At 36.4% G+C, this 23,117-nt stretch overlaps 1 protein-coding gene across 3 annotated transcripts in view; it reads right to left on the bottom strand.

Annotated features, from left to right (window-relative positions):
* Positions 1-1,034: 1,034 nt before the first annotated feature.
* Positions 1,035-23,117, bottom strand: part of SS18 (SS18 subunit of BAF chromatin remodeling complex) — a 44,581-nt gene continuing 22,498 nt past the window's right edge. The window contains exons 5-11 of one of the 3 annotated variants that reach the window (XM_080339273.1): positions 19,978-20,199; positions 12,110-12,277; positions 11,299-11,403; positions 9,026-9,118; positions 8,177-8,299; positions 5,365-5,498; positions 1,035-2,731 (exon numbers count right to left, since the gene is read on the bottom strand). In XM_080339273.1, coding sequence (XP_080195399.1) covers positions 2,705-2,731; positions 5,365-5,498; positions 8,177-8,299; positions 9,026-9,118; positions 11,299-11,403; positions 12,110-12,277; positions 19,978-20,199 — 872 coding nt within the window. In that variant the 3' untranslated portion in view covers positions 1,035-2,704. The remainder of the gene's footprint in view (positions 2,732-5,364; positions 5,499-8,176; positions 8,300-9,025; positions 9,119-11,298; positions 11,404-12,109; positions 12,278-19,977; positions 20,200-23,117) is intronic. The other 2 variants (XM_080339274.1, XM_080339275.1) reach the window with 2 other exon arrangements.

Below are 23,117 nucleotides of genomic sequence, written 5' to 3'. Positions count from 1 at the left end.
ATTTCATTTGAAACAGTGAGTCAGCTCTGCCCTTCTCCAAGTCATTCACAGAGCAGAAAGGGAAATAAAACAGTCTGAAAAGAAAAAGCAAAATACAATGGGAAACAAAAATAACAATCACAGTGCTGTGATAACTAGAAGTCACTTAATTCATTCTTTACTCTTTGAACATTTGTATCATTTCTGTTCACATATTTGACTCGCTGTGTCAGTCCCCCTCTTCGGTCGTGCTTTCTACATGTGAAATGCCAAAAGTAACAGCTTTTTTACTAGTTTCCTATTGGTTGGATTTTATTTTAATAAAGAATACTTACAAAAATGAACCTTGTATCTTGCTATTTCATTCTGGTCCTGCATCACGCATTCCTGCTTCTTTTATTTAGGGAAAACTGGTTCTTTTTTAATATGTAATTTTAGTAGAAAGACTTGTGCATGGAGCTATCTCCTCTCAAGTTGTTCTTCTGGCATAGTATCAGAGGAATAAGGTAATTTTTGTCACCACCAATTAAAAAGTTTTACGAAACAGGACCGTTATAAAACAATTAAACCTTGCAAATGCAGTAGTCTCTAGGAAGGAAACCCTGGAGGAAATTCTGCTTATTAAAACTGCAATTTTAGTTTCCATTAAAAAGGAGAATAAGACAACAGAAGATGGGCTGGCAAGACAAATTATTTCTTAATGTCAGTTGAGCTTATTTCAAATGAGATAACTTATCTGCACCAGGTTGGGTTCAACACATTTTTGCCTCCTCAACTCATTTATCTAATTCAGTCATCTTGATTATAGCCTCATGGACCTTCATTTTCAGAGGAAGAATTTCCTAACAAACAGCCTACACAACATGCTGATTACTGAACAGTTAATTCTAATTAACTTGGCTATGGCAAGAGAATTTTGATAAAGTCCTAGAATGCAAATACAGTTTGGTTATTCTGGCCAAACTTCTATAAAATAAAAACCCACAGCAGAGTCTCCAGATGAGACATCAGAGTGATAGGGATCTAATTTAAAGAAACAAATGAGAAAATTAAAATCACAAATAATTTATTCTTCCGTTAGAATTGATGGAGTACAGTTTTAAATACCAATGAAGTACACAGTGGTGGAAAATTGGCACAGAACCTACAAGCATTTCATTCATAACAATGCTTCTCATGCCGTATCTGTTCAAACCTTGATGTGTGTTTTCTACTGACTTTAAGAAAAGTGTTTTCCCTTTAAAAATGATGAGCAAATTTAAAATCTTGTCTTCCACGTATAATGTCATATATATTATGAACACCAGTTGTTTTTATTTCCCCTGCCCTCAACAAACATGATGGCCAACTGAAAAAAACCAAAACAAAACAAAAACTACTGGGCCAATTTTACGTTTTGTCCTTTATAACAGTTGCCAGGAATTCCTGAATGCATATACTCCTGCACATCAGAACATCAATTTATTTATCTGATATATAGTTGCAGGACACTCTCAAAACCAAATTTTTGTGTACTATGCTATTGATCAAGGTGCTGCCTCTATCTCACATGCAACGCTAGAAGCATTAATGCAGTTCAAAACAAAATTTGGCATTTACCTCACCAACAGGTTTTACATTTGATGTTATAAAAGATCCCTTGGTCTCATGTTAACCAATAAGAAAAATGGACACGCACAAAAAAATGCCCCCTTTCTAAAGATATTAACTCCTAGTTAGGGAAGTTTAGATAGGCTTTACAAAGTCTTCTAGGCTATTTTGATACATACAAATTATTCAACTAAAGGTTAAAATACACTTATACAATACAGTCCTGTCCTCCATATTCTTTTTCAAGTTCTTTGCATATTCAAGCCAAGTAAAATTAACACTTGTCATTTTCTTTGTTATTGCAATTAATAAGAGGGATTACAGCTTGCTTATGCAAAGCTGTGACAAAACACTTGAGAAATAAAACCTAAACGTTTATCTTGTTACCCAAAAAATGTTGCAGAAAATTGTCAAACTATGTTAGAAATAATTTTTACAAAAATGCTTCACTCAGAAAAATTGGAAAGCTTAAAAAATTAATCTTTGCACAAGACTATATTATACTGTCCTTAATTATGTTCCCATTTAGATAACTGGGATTTTTTGCACATGAACCTATCAGTGACGTATGATGCTCTCCATCTTTTTTCACTGTCTTTATTGTACACCATTTTGAGACTTATACAATCAAGCATTTATCATGCCTTTACCCATTTTTAACAGTAGATTTCTTATCCTGTCCAGTGAGTAGTGTACTGTCTTGCATATTCACCACATGAAAAACATAATATACAAAATATTGCTGCTGTAAAAAGTGTGCATTTCCCCTTTCCCCCTACAAAAAAAATCTGTGGAAAAAATATTAAATTCCCATAACCTTCATAAACATACAAAGCTGTTTGCACCTTTCGGTCTGTAACAGTCTATTTGACACACAGTTCTTAACTCGCTGCATATTGTTATGTCACATATTTTCTGTCCAATATTGCCATCTAGAGTAGAGATGTGAAATCAGTTTCTGAGAATCTACAGTCTTTAACAATTAACCCATAAAGACTGTATACCATAAAACAGCCACAAGATTTTTCCAAAAGCTAGATGGAATGGGAGGTTCTCATCTCAGGAAGATGTCCACAGTGCTGAGGAGATAATATGGCTGCTAACAGATATTGCCTACCGGAATGTGAGTATTTTTTCACTGTTGATAATTTCCATACTGACCCTAAAAAAGAAATTCAAAATACATAATTAGACCACAAGGCATATTTTCCTGTATGAAAAACTGAAATCAGAGGACCATACAAATAAACTATGATGTTAAAAGGTGGAAACAAATAAACAGTGAAATAAAAACTGATATGAGTAAGTGGTACAGAGTTTCATCTCACTAAAAGTCCTTTGTGTTTTAATGTAGGACTGATAATACCAATTTAAAGCCATTAGCCTAATTTGATCAAAATCATATGTCTTTAAATTCAACAGACTGCTGTAAAATCTACAGAGCACCACCAAAAATAAAAGATGGGAATTACTTCTCACCTAAAATTTGAATATTATTTCCAAAAGAGAAGGTCATCTAAATTCAAAGTAATTTAGCAAACTAACCTGCTTTCAGAGATACCTGAAAATATTCATATATCAAGCATCACAGAATGGGCTGATGCACAAATCTCAAAAAACAAGGCACACCCTGGTGAACATAAAGAACTAGTCAACATATCCTATGGGAATCAATTATTCCATAGAGCCAATACACAGAATTATTACCTTTATTGATATTCTCTTTTTCTTTTGACAGAATGCAGAGGAGGGCAGAGGTGAAAGCATCAATGCTACGTGCTTACCATGATCCTTCACCACAGGGTTCAGGGCTTGCAGAAACAAATCTTGTGCTATGAAGTGAACATGCTCCAAACTGCAGGCCCACCACCATTCCATGTTAAGCACCATTTCGATAAGGAAGTATTTCAAATTCCACTTTTATGTTGCAATTTCAGGGTTTTTTCCATTGTAATATGGCAATCAATCAGGAAGAAGTATTTCAGAACAGCTGCCAGCTGAGAACTTAGGCAGTGCAATTCCTATGGGAACGGCTAGCATGAAAGAGTGGAAGGTCTCCTATAATTAAGTTTCCCAGTGGAACATAGATTGCACAAACTGGAGGAGTAGAGCCTAAGTGCAAGGAGGGTTATCCACTTCTACTGCAAAGAAAGTGGGAAGAAACTGCAAATTGAGATTAGGTTTCCTTGACCCTACATTTCCACAAGCAGAGTATTTTCCTGTAGCTTATTATTTACAGGCAGAAGCTGTAAGTTCAGTGCATAAACATTTTGTTTTTCTCTAAATTACCAGACTGAGTTTGTTTCTTCTTCCTTCTCTAATTTCTGTAGAAAGGAAACCAACTGTTCTCCTTCAAAAATGTGGACAATTGTGGCTATTCTCACTTCCAAGAGAAACTTCTTGAAAGTTCAACTGACCACCTGCTGACAAATCAGGATTTTACTTAAACGCTAGAACCTCAACTAGATCATAAGGTATGTTTAGTTAATCTCCATTTTATTTAGGCTGATAAAGATTATAGTATATATATATATATTTTTTTGAACTGGAATATTGTGTCCAGATCTGGGCCACTCAGTTCAAGGACAGGGAACTGCGGGACAGAGTCCAGCGCAGGGCAACGAAGATGATTAAGGGAGTGGAGCATCTCCCTTATGAGGAAAGGCTGAGGGAGCTGGGGCTCTTTAGTTTGGAGGAGACTGAGGGGTGACCTCATTAATGCTTATAAATATGTAAACGGTGAGTGTCATAAGGATGGAGCCAGGCTCTTCTCGGTGACAACCAATGATAAGATAAGGGGCAATGGGTATAAACCGGAACACAGGAGGTTCCTTTTAAATTTGAGAAGAAACTTCTTCACAGTGAGGGTGACAGAGCACTGGAACAGGCTGCCCAGGGGGGTTGTGGAGTCTCCTACTCTGGAGACATTCAAAACCTGCCTGATCGCCTTCCTGTGTAACCTCATCTACGTGTTCCTGCTCCGGCAGGGGGATTGGACTAGATGATCTTTCAAGGTCCCTCTCAATCCCTGACATTCTGTGATTCTGTGAATTCATATCACAAAGGTTAGTTTTTTACAGTTTAGTACCTTCGACAGGAATAAAACCTCTACTTCATCCTTTGATTAGAACATAGTTTTTCTAGAGGAGTCTTCCACTACAAGACCAGCTTAGAGTTTTGGTGGCTCTTTGCTTTTTTGTTTTAAACTTATCTGAGCAGAGACAGGTAAGAAGCAGCTGATTTTCAGGTCACTTCTTTCCCACGTTCAGTGTTCCTTTATACTGCTCAGAGAAAATCTGTGCAAAAATAGGCTTCAGTGTCTCCCTACACAACTCTACAGTCAAAGGACTTCAGGTGCACACTTGAGGTGCTTCTGCAACTGGAGAGGAGGATTACTGGATTTATGCTTGTGGAAAATCAATTCAACAATTTTTATTTCAAAGCAGTAATGAAGAACGATCTACCATGAGATCTGGGAACCTTGTCTTTCATATCAGTCATTCACCATGAGGCTATGACACAGATCACCTTAATTTTTAAAGGTCCAAAAATATTGTCTGGAGGGCCTCATTTGCCAAATTGCATTAAAACTTTGCAAACTCAGAAGAGAATGTCTAATCACACCTCCAGACAAAGGATTCTGTGTAACTCACTTAGGAACAAAATCCATGACAACTGTATACATACACCTGAAAGACCATGTCCTCAAATTCATTATTTTAAATGTCTGCAATGAACTAAGATTATCAAAGGAGTGTCTAAGAATCACAACTTTCTAATCAGATTAAAGAATACCTGGTCATATCCATAAGGCCTCTGTTGTGGTGGCTGTGGTGGCCCAGGCTGTGTGGGTCTGTATCCCCCGTACTGCTGGCCTTGTCCTTGTGGATAATTGGGATACTGAGGTCCTGGACCACTCTGGGAGGGGCCTGGAGATCATTAAAATGTAAACAAACAAACAAAAAGATTGCTTAACGTGTTAAAAAGAAAAGAACAGTAGAAAAGTTGAATTTTACAACTGAGCAGGGCTAAGAAGTATTTTTACTGTGCAATCAGATCTTTTTCAGCCTAAAAAGATTCTGTGGATCAGTGGCCCTCCTCTCACCCTGGAAAGCACCTTAGCTGACAGGGTCTGTACACCAACCACTGAAATGTTTACCTTTATTTATATATTACTTATTACCAATGCATGTAGTTCCCCAAACAAGGTCATAAGACAGGAAAGAAAGCAGCAAGAAACGACAAGTCATAAACGTGAGTACTTTTAGGATTGAGGGAGGCAGACTCTCCTCCTGCCATATGCTGCTCCAGTTCCAGAACTTTACAGTGCCAGGAGCAGACAGACGATCAGCTGCATTTAGCATTTGGACTTTATGAAGAGACGAGCAGCGCTGTGATGCCAGAAAGTCAGTTTCACACCACAGCAGGCAACCATAAATAGGATGTCAGGCAAGCAAGTTACATGCATAAAATGTGAGATGTGACAACCAGTAAATGCTATTGTGGGATGGAGAAAAGCACCCTCTACTCCATACTCCTCTGGTCATCTAACTTTCTCAGAAAAGGATAGGAAAAAACAAACAAAAATCCCCCCACACACCACTACACTAACTCCAGCCTCTTTTGGCTGTAAAAGGAAGAGTTCTTTTGTCCATACAAACTCTGTTACTATTCACAGGGGCTCAGCCTGTCTACCATTGGAAGCTGCACATCACTACAATTCCAAACAAAATTAACTCCATTCCTTCCCACCTTGGGAGAGACAGTACTGTGTATTTCACTGACACTCAGATCGATCTTTTGCAGGGGACCAAAGTTAGCTTTTTCAACACCAATCCTTAAAAACTGGCAGTTAAGGAAGACTTGCAACTCTTTAGAAGTGCTTTCTTTCAAACAAACCAACCTTTTTTTTTCCCCTCTCAGAATAAACAGATGTGTTTTAGCAACAGTGTGATTCAGTGCTAGAGAGAACTAGTTTTAGCTACAGGCACTGGACTTTAAGATGACATCAGCTGGTAAATCTTTCAGTAATTCTGCATCTATGAGACAGTGAAAAAGATGACCTGGAGAAGAAAAGCTCCATATGCTCTCACCAGTCTCTTCAGGCTTCAAATCACCTTGAACTATGCAGTTTCAGCTTTCTACAGTAGAACAAGACCTTAAAGATTGATAATAATGGCTGGGATGCTGATTTATTTTTGCAAATTAGAAAGCAGTTAAATATTAAATTGAACAAGGATACTACATCCTAGAAAGTGCTGTGTTCATCTGACAAATGAAACTCAGTTTTATTTATTCATGGTAATTCTTTATAGTTGAATTCTAAATATTCAGTGACAGATTTCATAAATTAAGAATGAAACCTCAGTATCTAGTTCTGCAGAACAACAGAAATTGACTAGTAGGTTGTTTCAGTTTACAACTTACAGTAGGTAAGTCGCTTCAACAGATTCTTTCATCCCTCTCCTCTAATATTTCTTAACTTAAATTTTCCAGAATAAGTCAGATTTTATTTCTTTACTTAAAAGATTTAGAATAGTGTGCTAAATAGACCTTAACTCCAGTCCTCATTCTGCTCCTATGTTATGTTTAGCAGAATGTAAGCATATGATTTTAAAACTAGCAATTCACCCACAACCTCCAAAAGGAGAAAACTTGCTAAATCTCAGTAGATCCTCTTAAAACTTAACTCTGTCTCAACATAATTGGATTTAATACAAATCTGTCATTTACCTACATGATAAACAAGTCAGACATGCACTGTCTCACATACCCACAATGCTGGAAGATTCAGCATTTAAACCTGCAACAATGCTAGAAGCTAAAATACACAGAATTAGATCTCAGAGATTCCTTCTTCTGAGACAAATATATACAGCTTTAAAATAAGTAAGCAAACAAAACCTAGGAGGGCAGTATTTTCAGTATGCTCTCTGACCTCAAGATTTCAGAAATACAGCACAAAAATTACATACTGTTAAAGTTTCCTGTTTGGGAGGTTTTCCTTGAATACAAGGACTACATGATCTCACTTGTGGCAGAGGATTTCTCTTTGCTGCCACACATCTGACAACTTGCACCACTAGGGCAAATCTATAAGACAAGCTCTCTTGAAAGATGCATAGACAATGCTTCTATTCATTTCCTTACTGATCAGTACAAGAATTTTAAAGGCATGATCAATCTAATTTTTAAAAGATCTTGCTCTAAATGGCAAATCCAGTGGATTAAAGGGTATAAATGGCTCTCCACCATCTTTCTGCCTTCCTGACTCTGTGTTCACCTACAGACAGAAAAGAGCAGAATCTTTGACTCTTTCTAAACTACAGACACCTGTTAAAATGTTTTCTAGCCACCCTCTTTTTTTTTTATGCTACCACCTTGTCCTAGGTTGCCGACAGATCCACTTCCCAAAAGATGCCGTCTTCTACGCCTTCTTGTTTTGGCCCAGGGACATTGCAAGCACACCGCTTTTTTTCTTTTTTTTTTTTTTTTTTTTTTTTTGCACAAGCCTGGCCTTTCAATCGAGTAAACCAGGGATGGAATAACATATGAGGATGTCTTTTGCTCTTTTCTGCGACTGCTGTCTATCTTTTCAGGTTCTTACCATAACCCTGCTGTTGTCCTGGATAGCCTTGTTGGCCTGGATATTGCTGCTGTTGTGGTGGATAACCCTGCTGTTGGGGTGGTCCTTGATATGCATCTTGCTGCTGACCATATTGCGAGTTTCCTGTAAGATGACGGCAAGAAAGCAAAAAATTATAAAGCTACCTACTCTATTGGTTCTTTTCCTTCTAAGATGCACAGCCAACAACACAAGACCAAAATGAAAATGCAATATTGATTTCAAAAACTGAACGAAACAAAGAAAACTCAAACCAAACAGAAGGAATTCGGTCAAACAAACTGCAGTTAAAGCCAATTTTGCAAAGTTGAACTGCAGCATTTTCAGCATCTCTGCCAAACGAGCATTACATTTACTGGACCATCACAGTCATAGGATCATGACTATGCTAAATAAAATTAAAAAAAAAAAAAAAGAAGACAAAATTAAGGACAGCTACAAGAGCACAGACTAGCTACACAAGATCAGCAAGCTGTTTCCTAACGGCACTATAATTATACAATATATATACACACACAAAAAGATACATAACTGAACCAACAAATTTATGTTTAAATAAAAATTTCCATCGAGGTAAAAAAAAAAAAGTCTCTAGAGTGTTTTAGTCATTTTACTGTTGTTAGAAATGGTAAATTGTGGTTATTTTGGGTGTTTGCAAGAAATTATTCTGAATGCTTCGAGTTCCCTGCAATTTCCAAGACAGCCAGCAACTAGTATTCTACAAGAGCTTTGCATGGGTATAAGTTGTGTTGTGCAAGAATTTTTGTTCCCGTTGCGAGTGGGGAAGGAAAGGGAATGTATGTGCGTATGTGTGTGAAGGTATATAGATACCTCCTTCGTAGTAATGTTGTGAGGAATCCTCATAAGGCCTATCGTAGCCTTGTTCAGGATACGACGGTTGCTGATAACCGTAATCATTATGACCTACATCAATTCGACAAGAGACAGGAAGAAACGTTAATGGCCTCTGAGTGAAAACCCTACAAGTATTTCATTTCTCAGAAAAATGAAAAAAATTTCAACTGGATATACATGGAAAAGAATTTTCAATTGTATTAGCCAAAGATTTATTAATATGATTTCCTTTCATTTTGAATTAACATGTGATAGGAAAAAAAAAAGGCTTAATGCAGTAGTTTTAGCAACATCACAGCAAGGGATGGGTTTTAACCTTCTGATAATCCTTGTTGCGGGGGGGGGGGGGGGAGGAAAAAAAAGTACTTTATCTTTCACTCAAAAAAAAAATGAAAGCATTTAGGCCTTTCACATGTAAATAACCTGAATTAAATTAGAAGGAACAAAGAAAGCAATTATCATACTTTGTTTAACACCTGTTCTGCTGATCTTCAATTCAAAAGCATATGCTAAAAACAGTGTGAAATATAGCAAATAAAGTTCAATGAAGTTATGAACCGCAATCTACATTAAATTTTGCTTTTAAGTGACAGAAAAAAAAACCAAAACCAAAACACACTCTCAAGGTTTTCCCTACAAGTAGAATTTCTACAAGTTTTAAGAAAACTTTTCCTCTTACATTCCAGTCCTGAGTAGGGTAATTTTACTTATCAGAGACCACAGGCATCCCTGATGAAGAAACCGATACATGCAGTAAACACCCCACCTGTTGTTTTTAGAACAAAGACATTTTGTCTTATGGGTGACCAAAATATCTCTTATTGTCAAGAAAACAAGCCAAAGTTTTATTTAAATTTGAAATAACATTATACAAATAATATAAATTCGGAATTAAATTTTCGGAAAAAATAAGGAATGGAAAATATTATTTTACAACTAAGCAGTCTTTGTAACTAGTTCTGCAACTGTACCATATGTCATTGACTGAACTAACATAAAAACATAACCATTAACATAAGCCTTATATTCTGTTTACCTTCTATGTAAGAGTAATAATGAGGTAATGATGAAGAATGAATCTTTAGAAGGAATAGGTCTTAGAGAAGTAATCTGTGCTGCCACAGAGCTGGCGATGGTAACATCCAATTGCCTTTACTACAGTAAATTGCCTGTAACTGTCTTAAGTTCACATGTACAACATAAAAGTTCCAAACAGAAAGTTTAATAATTATAAGTTAATGCAACTTGTAAAATAACTCTGCACATATATCTCCAAAATTAACACTGCAAGTTATATAGACATGGTCTGATGCATCTTAAAATCAATGTAATAGAAATTAAACTTCAAACAACTAACTTGTATCCTTTCATTGGCAATGAGTAGTTGCTTTAACAGTTAGACAGCTTTGCTTTGTGCACATTTTCAAAACATTAACATCTACCCCATTCCTTGAACTTCGTGAGACACCATTAAGTTGCACACACGGTTATCACAGTAGTCACGAGTCAGCATCTTTGTTCTCCCAGACTCCACACAGCCTAAAAACAGGTTAATCGCAACTCTGCCAACTTATAACACAACCCAATAGCCCTCAGCACACTAAATTCCAAGAGGCAGGAGGACAGATTTATGCAATTTGAAGTTATGGTCTTGTCTTGGACACAGTGGGGGAACTTCTAGAGGATTGACATCTACAAGCTCCTCAGAGCAGGGACCATTTTACTTCTTTGTAAAAATCAAGCAAAAGGCCCATACCATCCATAGCAGCAATAACACATTTGTGTGACTTCTATTAAAACTAAACACTAAGTTAGAAAATAGAATATTTACAGAGAAACCACATCTTTTAAGCACGTTTTTCCACTTTAATAAAATCTTTAATAAAAGGATATCGCCCTCGTCTTAATTATAATAAAGTCTTGACTGTTTTAATTCATCTCAACACTACTAGGTATACTAGGAGCCCTCCATAATTTTAGATAAACCAATCACAGAATTTTCATTTTGAAACACTAAAACTGTTCCACGGTTCAAATGAGAGTATTACAAATTACATACTTTAAGTAAGTTGTAAAATCAGTCACAGTAACTTAAACTTTAGTAACAATTCTGAATTTGGAAGGTTTTGTAAATGTGAGGTATGATATCCAGTTACTGTTCTTGCCTCATTCTCAAATTTGGGGCATATGACTACATTAGTATTGGGCAGGTATAGAAAATGGGAAAGTTAATATTTATGAGAGATTACCATCAGGGTAATATTGCTGGTTCATGCCTTCTGGAGGACCTTGTCCACCATGACTGTATTGGTCCCCATAATAGTCTTCCTGGCCTGAGTACTGCTGTGGTGGGCCTGAAAAACCACAACCAGTCAATACGTAAATAACTTGTTTTCTGTGATATAAAGCCTGCTAATTTCTGATTTTAGTATGAGAAATATTTCTCAAATGTACTCCCCACCCATACTGTTGCATTTCAGACAACATATATAATCTAGTTTACTTAAATAAAAAATATATATGCATTTATCTATATATATATATACAAACACATACTTGTTTGGCTGCACTAGATTGAGAACATACATATCAAACTACAGTTTTGAGCTCATTTTAGGAACGTGTATAGCAGATTAAGGTGTTAAAAATGAAGTTATCCCTTTTCTAAAAGGACTGAGAAAAAAATGCAAGATTGTGGAATATTGTTTCTTTTTTGTAACTGAACAAATTAATAACCAATTGGGTACTCTGTTCCTTTTCTATACCTGTCATTTAAATATTGAAACAGAATTCTGCATCAGCATATCTGAGATGCATATTTTTAGATACTTCTTGTCAGAAAGAAGTCAAAACAAAGGAAATACTTGTCTTCATGTTTCAGGGTGATACCAGTAATCTGTTGCTGCAAGAACCACCCTTAAGAGGCTAATAAAAAAGAGCCTGCAAACAAAGCCTGTGACACCTGATGTTTTGACCAAAATTTGGTATAAGCAGGAAGTGACATAAAATTGTTTTAAAGATGATTATTTTAAAATCAATCTAAACATACTGAAGTCCTACCTTGCTGCGGCGGTCTGTATGGAGGAATCTGTCTCTGACCCATCATGTGATTTCCTTGGTTAACTTGGCCCATCATCCCCATAGGTGGCTGTTGCCCCTGGTAGTGCTGGCCACCTGCTTGGGGCATGTTGTATTGCTGGGAGGGAGGCTGCTGGTGCATCATTGGACCTGTAAAAGTATCACATATGTCTTCTGTAAAACATGATTTGTGATTGAATCTTTCAAAAAGAGCATGGGAAACATAGCCTTCAAAGATGGACCAAAAAATGCTCAATATTTCTAGTGCTCTCATAATAATTCATTATTTCTGGACCTATGGAAATGCAGGTGATCAATTCAGTAGCCAAGTTACAAAACAGAACTCAGCCTAAACAAGGCTGCTTTCTAGATATTTTTTCTTCAAACTACACACACATTAGTTTACTCATACCTAAAGATAACAAACAGTTTTACCATTCTTTGTTTGCTCGTTTTAAAAAGCATCTGCAAAGAAAGTGTAGATCAAAACCAGATGGTGAAACCTTGATAAGTCACAGAAAAATATTTAACATTATGAACTCCTTGGGACATAGTTTTAATAAGTAGTTGTTGTTATAGTCCATCAACAAGTCACTTAGCTGTTATCACAAAATAGACCATTTTATTAAGCCTGTAAAGACAAACCGCTTGTACGACTGAGGCAATCGCACAATAGGCAGCATGCATAAGGCCCACAGAAATACCAGCTCTACCCACCACTGAACAGCCTTAAACAGCCTGTAACAAAAACCTTTTTTCATACCAAGCTGCACCAAGTTTCTATGAGCCACAGGAAGATACCAGGAGAGATCAAGTACTGTCTATGTTTTATCAACTGGGAAAATCTGGTTAATGCTGAACTTGAAGAAATGCTAATTTCAGTAATGAAAACAGTTAAAGACCACCTTTACAGCAATGAAAATTATGATTATGCCATTTCATTGTACGAGATTGCAGGTTAGGTTGATATAACTTTTAAAAAATAACACCTTCTTCACTTCCTCTGCAGTACCACTTCAGACATGAGTTATTCTGGTATTAAAAATACGAGAAGCAAAGAGTTGTGACAAGGAGCTAAACTTCTTAAACAACGTGTTTACAACACATTAATTCACACCATTTACCACCTATTGCACATTTTATAATGGTGAAACCTTGAGCTTTTTTTGCCCCTTTAAAAAAACATTTTATGAACTAGAAAGACCACTAACTAGGTCTCACTAAAAACCAAAACAAATCAAAACATCAAACTGGCACAGCCATTCCTTAGCCCCATCCTAGGAGAAAAAGGATAGTGTATCATCTAGTTTTCTACAAGCTAGATTTGTCCTTGCATTTAATATTTTTAAATATCTGGGTAATATCTAGGTGCTGGAGTACATGCATAAAGCACTAGCATAAACCACAATACTGGAAAATTACCTAGATACACTCAATCTGATAATGGATTTATATAAGGAAAGGAATACATAGTCACTTAGATCCCGTCTATGTGGGGATACAAGAGAAAGTTAAGCCAAGTTAATTAACAGTATGAATTCAAAATACGTTCGTTAAATCCCATTAAAGCCCTGTGTGGAATCTCTCTGTGAGAAGTAAAGTGGCCTTAGTTCTGTTAAGCTTCGTTTTCCTCTGAAGATAAATATCGGCTACTATTAAAATGATCCAGTTATGCTTCTGTCCTACAGCATGGCAGTATCCATGTCCCAATTTTAAAGTTAAATGCTTTAAATTGAGATACTGTAATGATTTTTCACTTTACAAAAATATATTTCATTTTTTGATCTTCTGAACAAGTAGGCAATTTAGATCACTCCATTTCACTGCTCTTCTGTTTGAAGGTACTGAGAAACATTAAGCAGCCTTGGAAAAAAAAAAAAATAGAAACTTGTTGCCATAATATTCCTAGATCTCAGGAAAGCTTGTTAATTAACAATATTAGTATTAGTCACAATACAATGTGATAAAATGTGTTCAGTCCCCATGGTGCAATGTAGAGGTTTTCTGTTTGCTTTTTAAATTAGAACTTCATTAACACTTTGTAGAGCCACAATGAGAATTCACTACCCTGTATCAGACTGTGTATTGTGTTAATAACAGAGTACCTGGCTTCCTTCCAGTTTGGTTCACATCTCTCTCTTATTAAGACAATACCTAAAAGAAGAACCATGGTCTCTATCGTTTCATGCAAGAAAACCATTTTCTGTGGTAGTTTTGAGGGAACTTGAATTAATGTTTGTCTTTTGAAAAACTCAAGCCTACAATAATGCTATATTTATTCATCGTATAATGTTTAATATGACATAAAACTAACCTACGAAAAACCCTCCACAAAACTTAGGTCAAAAACTTAAGATGATTAGTTCTAAGACTTTTAACACTCGTAGCACATATTTTTACAGCCCACTTAAAATACAGCTCTTGAATCTCCAACCAGGTCACAACAAACTACAGTTAGTGGAAGTCATTATCTGTTCCAGACTTTCAGATAAGACTTAAAACACAGAAGTTCACAAAACTGTGCACTGCAAGAGAATGCTCACTGCTTTCAAAAACTCTCCTTAGAAATTATTTTCTGGTGAATTTTTGGAATTATTTATTCCAGTGAAGACAACAAGTCCGATTTCTAGAGAGTCCAAGAACATATTGTGTAGGACTATTCCTGTAAATATCCAAGTACGCAAGCACACTATTGTCTTTCCAAGAAATTATTTTACCTTTGGTAGTACAAAAGTTCCATAAATGTTTCTGTGTAGTCAAAAGGCAGCCTTCACATGTCAATATACTGGAAGCATTTTGGGATAAAAGTCTGAAAAAAAACGATGCTAAGAAGTAATACTGTAGGTCCTGTGAAGAGTGCAGGCAGTTTCAGTAGCCATTAAAGAGGCATTTAAGAAATGCACAGTGTTGACTCAAATCAACAACTGAATGTATAAAGCAAGGCAGACAATAGGTGAAAACTAAACTGCTTGTTGTTCAATTTAATTAAAAATAGCCTACATTATCAAGAATACACAACATTTTCCTCAACTGCTCATTTCAAAGTCATCTACACCTACTAAATGATAAAAAAACTGTTCCTGCTTCATCTAGTGTGCCATAAGGAGGACTCACACACAGGGAAGAAAAGGTATGTGGATATAAGTAAAAATAAGCTGTTATGTTACCCGATCTTCTTGTAAGTGCAGTGACCTGGTGACCATCTCCTGACAAGAAATGACTTCAGGAAACTGCCAACCTACTCTTCAGACATGTAAGATGAACAGAGAGAAACAAAACTGCAGACTAGAAGTGGGTCTCAGATAAACCTAACAAATTTGACACCAGAAGTGTACTGAGGATCAAAGAGTTGCAGAAAAACTTAGTGGTTCAAAAATGTCTCCTTAACTTTGTCTCTTCTGCTGAATCTCTAATACTCGTGGTAAATGCTATGAGAGGACAAGAATAACTGCTGACATGGTTGAAACTTTTGAAGAAGCAAAGAAGTGCAGAACCACACTCACAAATGAGCCAGTGGTTCTGCTGTTCTGATTATAGAGCTCTGGGAGCAGCTGAGTATCACCAAAAAGCAGCAGTACAACCCATTTCTTCAGATAACAACGGATGTTCCTGTCTTCATGGAGACAGCAAAAGAACAGGAATTCCGCACCTGCCTCATCTCTGTGATCTCCTCATATTTGCTTGCAAATGAAAGAGCTCTGAAACTTTGATGGAATTTTTCTAAGTTTATACAAATGAAGCTGTCATTACCAAAAAAAAAAAAAAAAAATCTCAGCACCAGATTTGACAATTGGTCTTCTGCAAATGATCAGATTAACATGACATTCTCATGCAGAGTTTCCCTGTTAAAAGTAAACTAGCTCCCAAACTCACCCCAAGCAATGTATAATGCTCATTAAATACAGACTGGAGAGCTTGGCAACTTTCCTTCAAGTGCTTCTGGCAAGGGATTGGAAACTTAGCAAAAGGATCTGAGAAATGCAGGTTCTGAGATGGTCAAGCTTAGCAAAAATATCTGAGGGAAAAAAACCACATTTCTGAGATGGCCATGTGATAATTTCTTGGTCCTTACTTGTGAAGCATTTGAATTCTACTGTTTATTATTGTTCTCTGTGAAAGACCTGTTCAACATAAGAGGGATTTCCACATGAGTTGCAGGTTCCAGAAAATCGTGCTTTTACCTTCCCTCTGAAAAGTCAAAAATTGGCAAGACTTGAAATATTTCATTCAACATAAGTGGCTTCCTATTGAAGAGAAGAAATTAATCCATAAGAAGGGAGTTTCTTCCATATTCAGCTCCTGCTGCTTCCTGCCTTTCCCACAAAGGTAGCCAAGATATTCCTCGTGGATATCCCAGATTGCCACAGTAGCTGCTTAATCAAGCGTCATCTACAGAACCTTCCACTTAAAACATTCTGCTTCCTAAGTCCAAAATTACTAATATTCTTAACCTTTAACTGCACTGACTATATAAAAACAATACCATGAAAGTTTTGCTTCTCACTGAAGATATTCCTCTGGCTAGCACTCTATAAACTAATGCAAATATATGAGTACAAAGTGGAGAAAAAGTAAATCCAACACTGGGTTCTGTTACTATGCATTTTATTTCTTAATTAGCACTTTTTAACCTTTCCTTACTAACACCATCTGCCTCAAAATGTGTGTACACACCAAGATGTTTTGCTAGAAAACACATGTTAAAAGTTATGTTAAAACCACCCAAAGGTTAGATCAAACCTTTCTGCATTTTTATTAGGAAAAAAACATGCTATAATGTAAAAGTACTGGCCTCATTCAGTACACAGTATGTATTATTCACTGAAAAAGCTATTTCAATATTTTGCTTCCTCCTAACTGTTCACGTGAGATGCCATGCCGAGTCACATACTGAAGACAGAATGATTAATTTACTCATGGGTTTTCTTATGGCATTTAAAACTAAAATGTCCAAATCTTCACAAACAACATACTTTCACAATACTCCTGTGAAATCAGACAGGATCATAATCTTACCAACAGATTAATTCCTCTACAGATGGGGAATCCATGCAGAGAAAGACTGAGGTCAAATACATCTACTAATTTTAAACACCCAACTTGAGATACTAAGACCCTATCTTGCAGAATATTTAGTAATATATTTAGCTAGTTGTTTTATTAACCGACAGATACCGTAGGCTCTCTCATTCTCAATATGGATTACCCCTTTGTAAGATAAAGAAACAAAGCATGCTTAGGGGTTCACAAATATTTTCTGACAACAATACTGAGGCTCCCAAAATTTTGCTTCATTTCTGTTTCTGAATGGCAGCACACACTACCAGTTAAGAAATCTTTAGTACAAATCTATTATTCCCTTTTTGTTAAAATGCATCTCGATGCAATTTCCTAGCAGCTCATTCTTATTTCTTCACTTAGATGAGAAGTCTGCAGTGTCTGTGCTTGGCTGAGACCTTCTTGGCTACCTATCTAAACCTCTCATGGTCTCAGAGATTTCTCTGCCATTCTCTCCCCTGCTGTCTTAGAGTCACAAGAAGGGAAGATACAAAAATATTTACTCTAATTTGTCACCAAATCTCACTATAAACATAACAACTAAGAGCAGAAAATGGAGGAAATGTATTAAGTGGACCTGTCTAGGGATATTCTTAGGACAAAAACCTTAGCTACCAACACATAACAAACATGCACATCTTCAGACTTAAAGAATTCTTCTCCTATGGATATTTATAATATGACTAATTCAGGACACTAGTTCATTGAAACAGCAAATGGCACCTTGCTGGCATAACAGACGTTTCAAAGCCTTGCTCTAAAGAAAGGTCTACCTGCACTCCTAAATTTACATGTGAAGTGCTCTATTTACTAGTGTTTTTGTGAGACACTGACATATTTTAAAGAATGTAATTTTTCACCCCACTGTCAGAAACAGCTTCCACTTCCGTGAAACTTCCACAAAAAAAAAAAAAGTCAGCCTCGAAGCAGACACGTATAATGGAAAATAGCTCAGCATAAAGGGTCAAAATTTGGCAAAAATAGTTACCCTATGTGAAAGGTTATTGTGGCCCTACATGTAGGCAATGGTACCAACTATAATTCGGAACCTATAATTTGGTTAGACAGTCCTCTATTCCCCAAAGCTACTTTAGTACTATTATTTGTTCAGAAAATAAACCTTTTGAGTATCTTTCTGCCTAATTTCTAAAGAGCAATTTTCAAGTTTCACAGAGTACTGAAAATACAGCAGAAGAATATTATGAGGAAGAGTAAAGAACACTACTTTGAGATTGAATAATCACTAGTCCTAAACTGTAAGCCAATCATACAAGGTAAGTTGTTTTCTGTAGAGCAACTTAATGGATGGCTCCCTCACACATACTGCTATATATCTATTGCTAACCCTCTGCAACCAAGAAGTTTCAACAGAGCATACAGCACAGGACTCTTCAAAAGCATCTTACAAAATTATTCCCTCCATTGGGTATTACCAAGAACACACAGGTGATCTACCAGTTCAGAGAGGCAGTTGAAAATACTCCCACTTGTGATGGTTTCCTCTGCTATGTGCCTATCTTTTGTTTCTTCTGCTGTTAAAATTTTAAGAAAAATGCCACTAACAATGTGGATGATGAAGCACTCAGACTTCCCACTTCCACTACTGGCAAGAAAACTGTAGAAACAGCTGTTCCGTCTTGACTTATTTTTGGTCTCTCATTAACTTAGCCTTTTGTCTGTTTTGAATGCTTCTGTGATCTAATAATCAAACTGATCAGTATGACCCGGTTTGTTTGTACATCTCACTAACAAATGGTATCTATGTAACAGAGTGGAGCTTTGGTCCCCAACGAGAGTATACTGCAGTAAGAACCTGTGTTACTGAAGGATTATTTTTTTTCTACAATGACCAGGGAGGGAACCTTAGAAAAAGAGAAATATGTTCTCCTCCAGTATCTGAAAAGAGATGAAACCTCAAGTCAAGTTATGTCCTTCAGCAAACATCTCTGTAAAAGTTTATACATATTAGAAAAAAAAATACCTGCTGAAAACATGGCAGAAACATTTTTAAAAAATTCTGCAGTATGGCTTGTAGTGGATGGTATGTCCAGATCCAATGTAGTAACAGACTTAAAAGTTAAGCTGAAAATACTGCTTGCTGACTTGTAAGGCACACTTATAAGAACATGCAGTATATATAAAATTTAATAATTTAGTCTGTTGTGACTCTAATGCAATATTTTAATTCTGTGATGTCCTTGCACTTCAACAAGGACCATACTGTCAACAGGATACATCATCTGTTTATGCTATGCAAATATAGTAGACACAAAATTAGTCTTGAATTTCACTATATGCACAAGGACATATCCTAAAAACAGTAGGGAGTAGCAGATTTGTTCCTGGAACTGAATTTTATTTCTTCAAGAGTAACAGACATTCTATGCTGAAACAGCACGCAGCAGAGAACAGAGATTAATTAGGTATAAAAACTGACGGCTAACTGACTTTTAATTTTTCAGTTTACCCAAGAGACTGAAGAGATGTATTTTATCAACTCGAGCAATAATACTTAGGTAGAAGTGTAAAGTCTGAGAAAGATAAACAGTAGTTCAAACTCATAACTGATGAAAGCAGACCCATTCCCATATTCTCACACAGCACCTGAAAACAACTCAATGTCTGCAAATAAATAATAGGCCACTAACACATGGGAGGAAAGGAGATACAGAGTCCTCCAAACATGGATACAAATGGATTTAGAGAAGAAAATCTGCAAGGAAAGACCTGTAAAAAAAAGTCTGTACCTTAGATGTTTCCTTTTAACAGAAGCTCACAAGCACCTCACTTACCTTGGTTTGGTTGCATGTTCATGTTTGGTCTGGGACCGTAGTTGCCCATCGGCTGCCCCTGGCTCATAGTCATCTGATTCTGCACTGGCATGCTCTGGGAGGATGGCACTGAGTGGTTATAGCCGCCCATTGACCCGTGGCTACTTGAAGGCATGTTCATGGAACTGTTTGTCATATTGAGCTGGTTAGGTCCAGGTCCTTGCATAGGCATATGATTGGGTCCTTCAGAAAGAAAAATGGGGAAAAAATATTCTATATTAAGTATCACAAAACAAGCAAATACAGTCATACTGCATCACAAAACTGAATGAACGTCATTAGATAACATTACTTCAAAACAAAGCTAAAAGAGTTTATGATTTCCCAACTTAAATTTAGAAAGAAGTTAACAGTCAAAGTTCAGCTCTGCTACACAATGTGTTTTCTTTTGCTGAGCAGCTGAAGCTACTAAAACAAAGGTGTAAGTTATCATACAGCTCACCTTATATCCATATCATATGCAAAACTAGTCTTTTTGGTATACACACAACATGTTCAGAATTTCAACCTAAATTGCACAATATCTGTTTAGCAGCCAGCCTGGCAGCTCTATCACGGCTATATAACTGTTACAATAGCTAGAACTTTTCTGTTTATTCAATCAAACCATACTAGATACTTTTCTGAAAGTAACAGTTAATATTTTTATCAGAAGTCAGGCAGTATTAACTTTGACATGGTACAAATACATGTAGAATAAAAATGGCTGAAGGCATTTTTGATGTTGTTTGAACACATAATCTGTAGCCACTGTATTTACAGATTACTAGGGTGGGACATGATGACTAGAAGGACAACCACCAAATTATGAGCTCACCTCTCATGCTTGCAAAGATGCAAAGGAAGAGCATCTACCTGTTCATATACCCAGGAGGCCAGCTATCCCTATTTACCCTCTATTTCTCATCTTCCTGACAACACAGGTTGGAATCAGATTGTTCTCAGAATTAAATCTACTCTCAACAGGTATTTTTAAAAGCATAAATATTACAATACCATCTGATCAGCTTACTCATTACTTCAGCTGGGATAAGCAAGCAGCTACTAGGAGTAAAATTAGTAAGAGGTGTGACTGGATATAAATATGACAAGTGAAAAAAGTAAATGAAATGCAAGGATTATGCATATGTGAGCACCACATGAAGAATTTTTGAAGATACGTACAACTAGAATATGTGACAGAATACATCAACTGTAAACAAGGCAAGTGCCAATACAGAGTTCAATAGAAGATGCCATTGCTGCCAAACATGCCATAGGTTTTTTGTTAAGCTACAAAACCCTAAGAAATACAGAAAACTACAGGAACCTAAGAGAAACTATGTAGAAAGGTAACAATTTGGTTATATATCTCCCCATGGAGAAAAACAAACAAAAAAACAAAACCACAAAGCAAAACAAAACAAAAATAAACCACAAAAACACCAACAAAAAAACAACAGCTAACTAAGTAACTAGATATATATCTGCCTTCAGATGTACACAGCTCCCAAGTCCTGTTTCGGCTAAAGACACAAATGCACTAATCTAGGACAGAATGTAGTGAAAAATAAGGACAGAGAGTTGTACACATGGTCACAGAGGCAATACCAACTGACCTGCAAACAAAACGATGCAGAACAAAAATGATCAAAGAAATCAGCTACTAAAAGCCAACACGAAGTAACAAAGAATATGCTTAAGAATATGTTTGTCCTCTTGCCCTTTTTAAGACACTTTATTGGAATGAACATATATGCTTATTTTATCAAGGAAAGTGAAAAAGCTAAAAAAGGTATCATATGCACAGTTCACTGCTTCTGCAGAAGAAGGTGAGCAGAGATTGCTGAATTATATAAAGGCAGTCCACCACAAACAGAGGAAAAAAAAATCTCTGTGAATATGATTATGACCAGGGGACAGAGAACTATAGATGCCTATACCATCCCCTCTTCAACTGAACACTGCCTAACTTTGTAATGGTGAGAACATGGACACAGTTTAATTCTGAAAAAGTGAGATAATCTCTAAGCACGACATCAACGTGTTAAAAGTAAAGCTAAGGTGAAGAAAAGCCCCAGTCTGTAGTGCCAAGCAACTACTGCAGGACTGCTAGAAGACTACCTTCTTAATTTCTATCCTAAGGAAAGGAAGGAATACATAGGGTTCATGTCAGAAAGTCAGTAACCAAACCACTCCCAGGTCCTTTTTGTTTAAAGGAAGAAATTGTCAAGAGTAGATTTCAGAGAGCTAGCTAAGCACACAGTAGAATAAGTTTATAAAGTGGTATACATAAGAAACAAAAGAGGAAAGGCAAAAATCACTGCAGTAGAGAAGAAGCTGAAAAAATAAAACACCTTCTCTAAAAGGCTGGTTTACATGTCACATCTAGTGTCGAATCAAAACAGGAGAAAACACTTGTAAGAAAAAGCTGGCAGATGAAATGTTAGGGTTGTTTATGTTCTGGGATCAAAATAGGTAATTTGTTAGTCAGAAGCTAGAAGACCTGGACAGAGGAAAAGCTAACATAATACTATGAAAACACCTTGCAAAAGACAAACAGTTAAGAACACACCTTTTTTTTTTTTTTAATAGTTTTCCAAAATATTTCATGGATTTCTCCTGCACATAAGGACACAGTTGATTTTTTTAATATGAATGAAATAGGAAGACCACAATATGAATGAATGAATGAGATATGAAGGGCTTATCTGCTATTAAAATAACTGCTTTAAAAGCCATACTAATTAGATTGTGTTACACTAAAGCTAGTGGAATAAGTATCTATCTTTAGTATAAAAAGAAGCCCTTTTTCTTCTTAAGCACTTATGGACAATATCTTAGCTCTGAGAAGCTGTAAACCAGCCTAAGTGCCTTTGAAACTACATTTGCAGGAAGGAAAGAAGACTGTGAGAGAACCTGTTGGCAATACAGAAGCACCTGCTATTCAAGAAGGTCACTTACCAATACCAAGACAAAGGTCAGAGAACCCTACAGCGAGTCTTACCTTTCGACTTTCTATACATGATAAAATAAGCTCAAGAAATTGGGAAGATAGCTTGCCACTCGCACAAGCCAGTTCACCACCTCCTTCCAAATCCAGACCACCCTTACTTCGCATC

The sequence above is a fragment of the Nesoenas mayeri genome (genome assembly GCF_963082525.1).
Source record: "Nesoenas mayeri genome assembly, chromosome: 2".
NCBI lineage: Eukaryota > Metazoa > Chordata > Aves > Columbiformes > Columbidae > Nesoenas > Nesoenas mayeri.
Note: the sequence above shows the minus strand (reverse complement) of the source record. Positions and strands in the feature narration are given on the sequence as shown.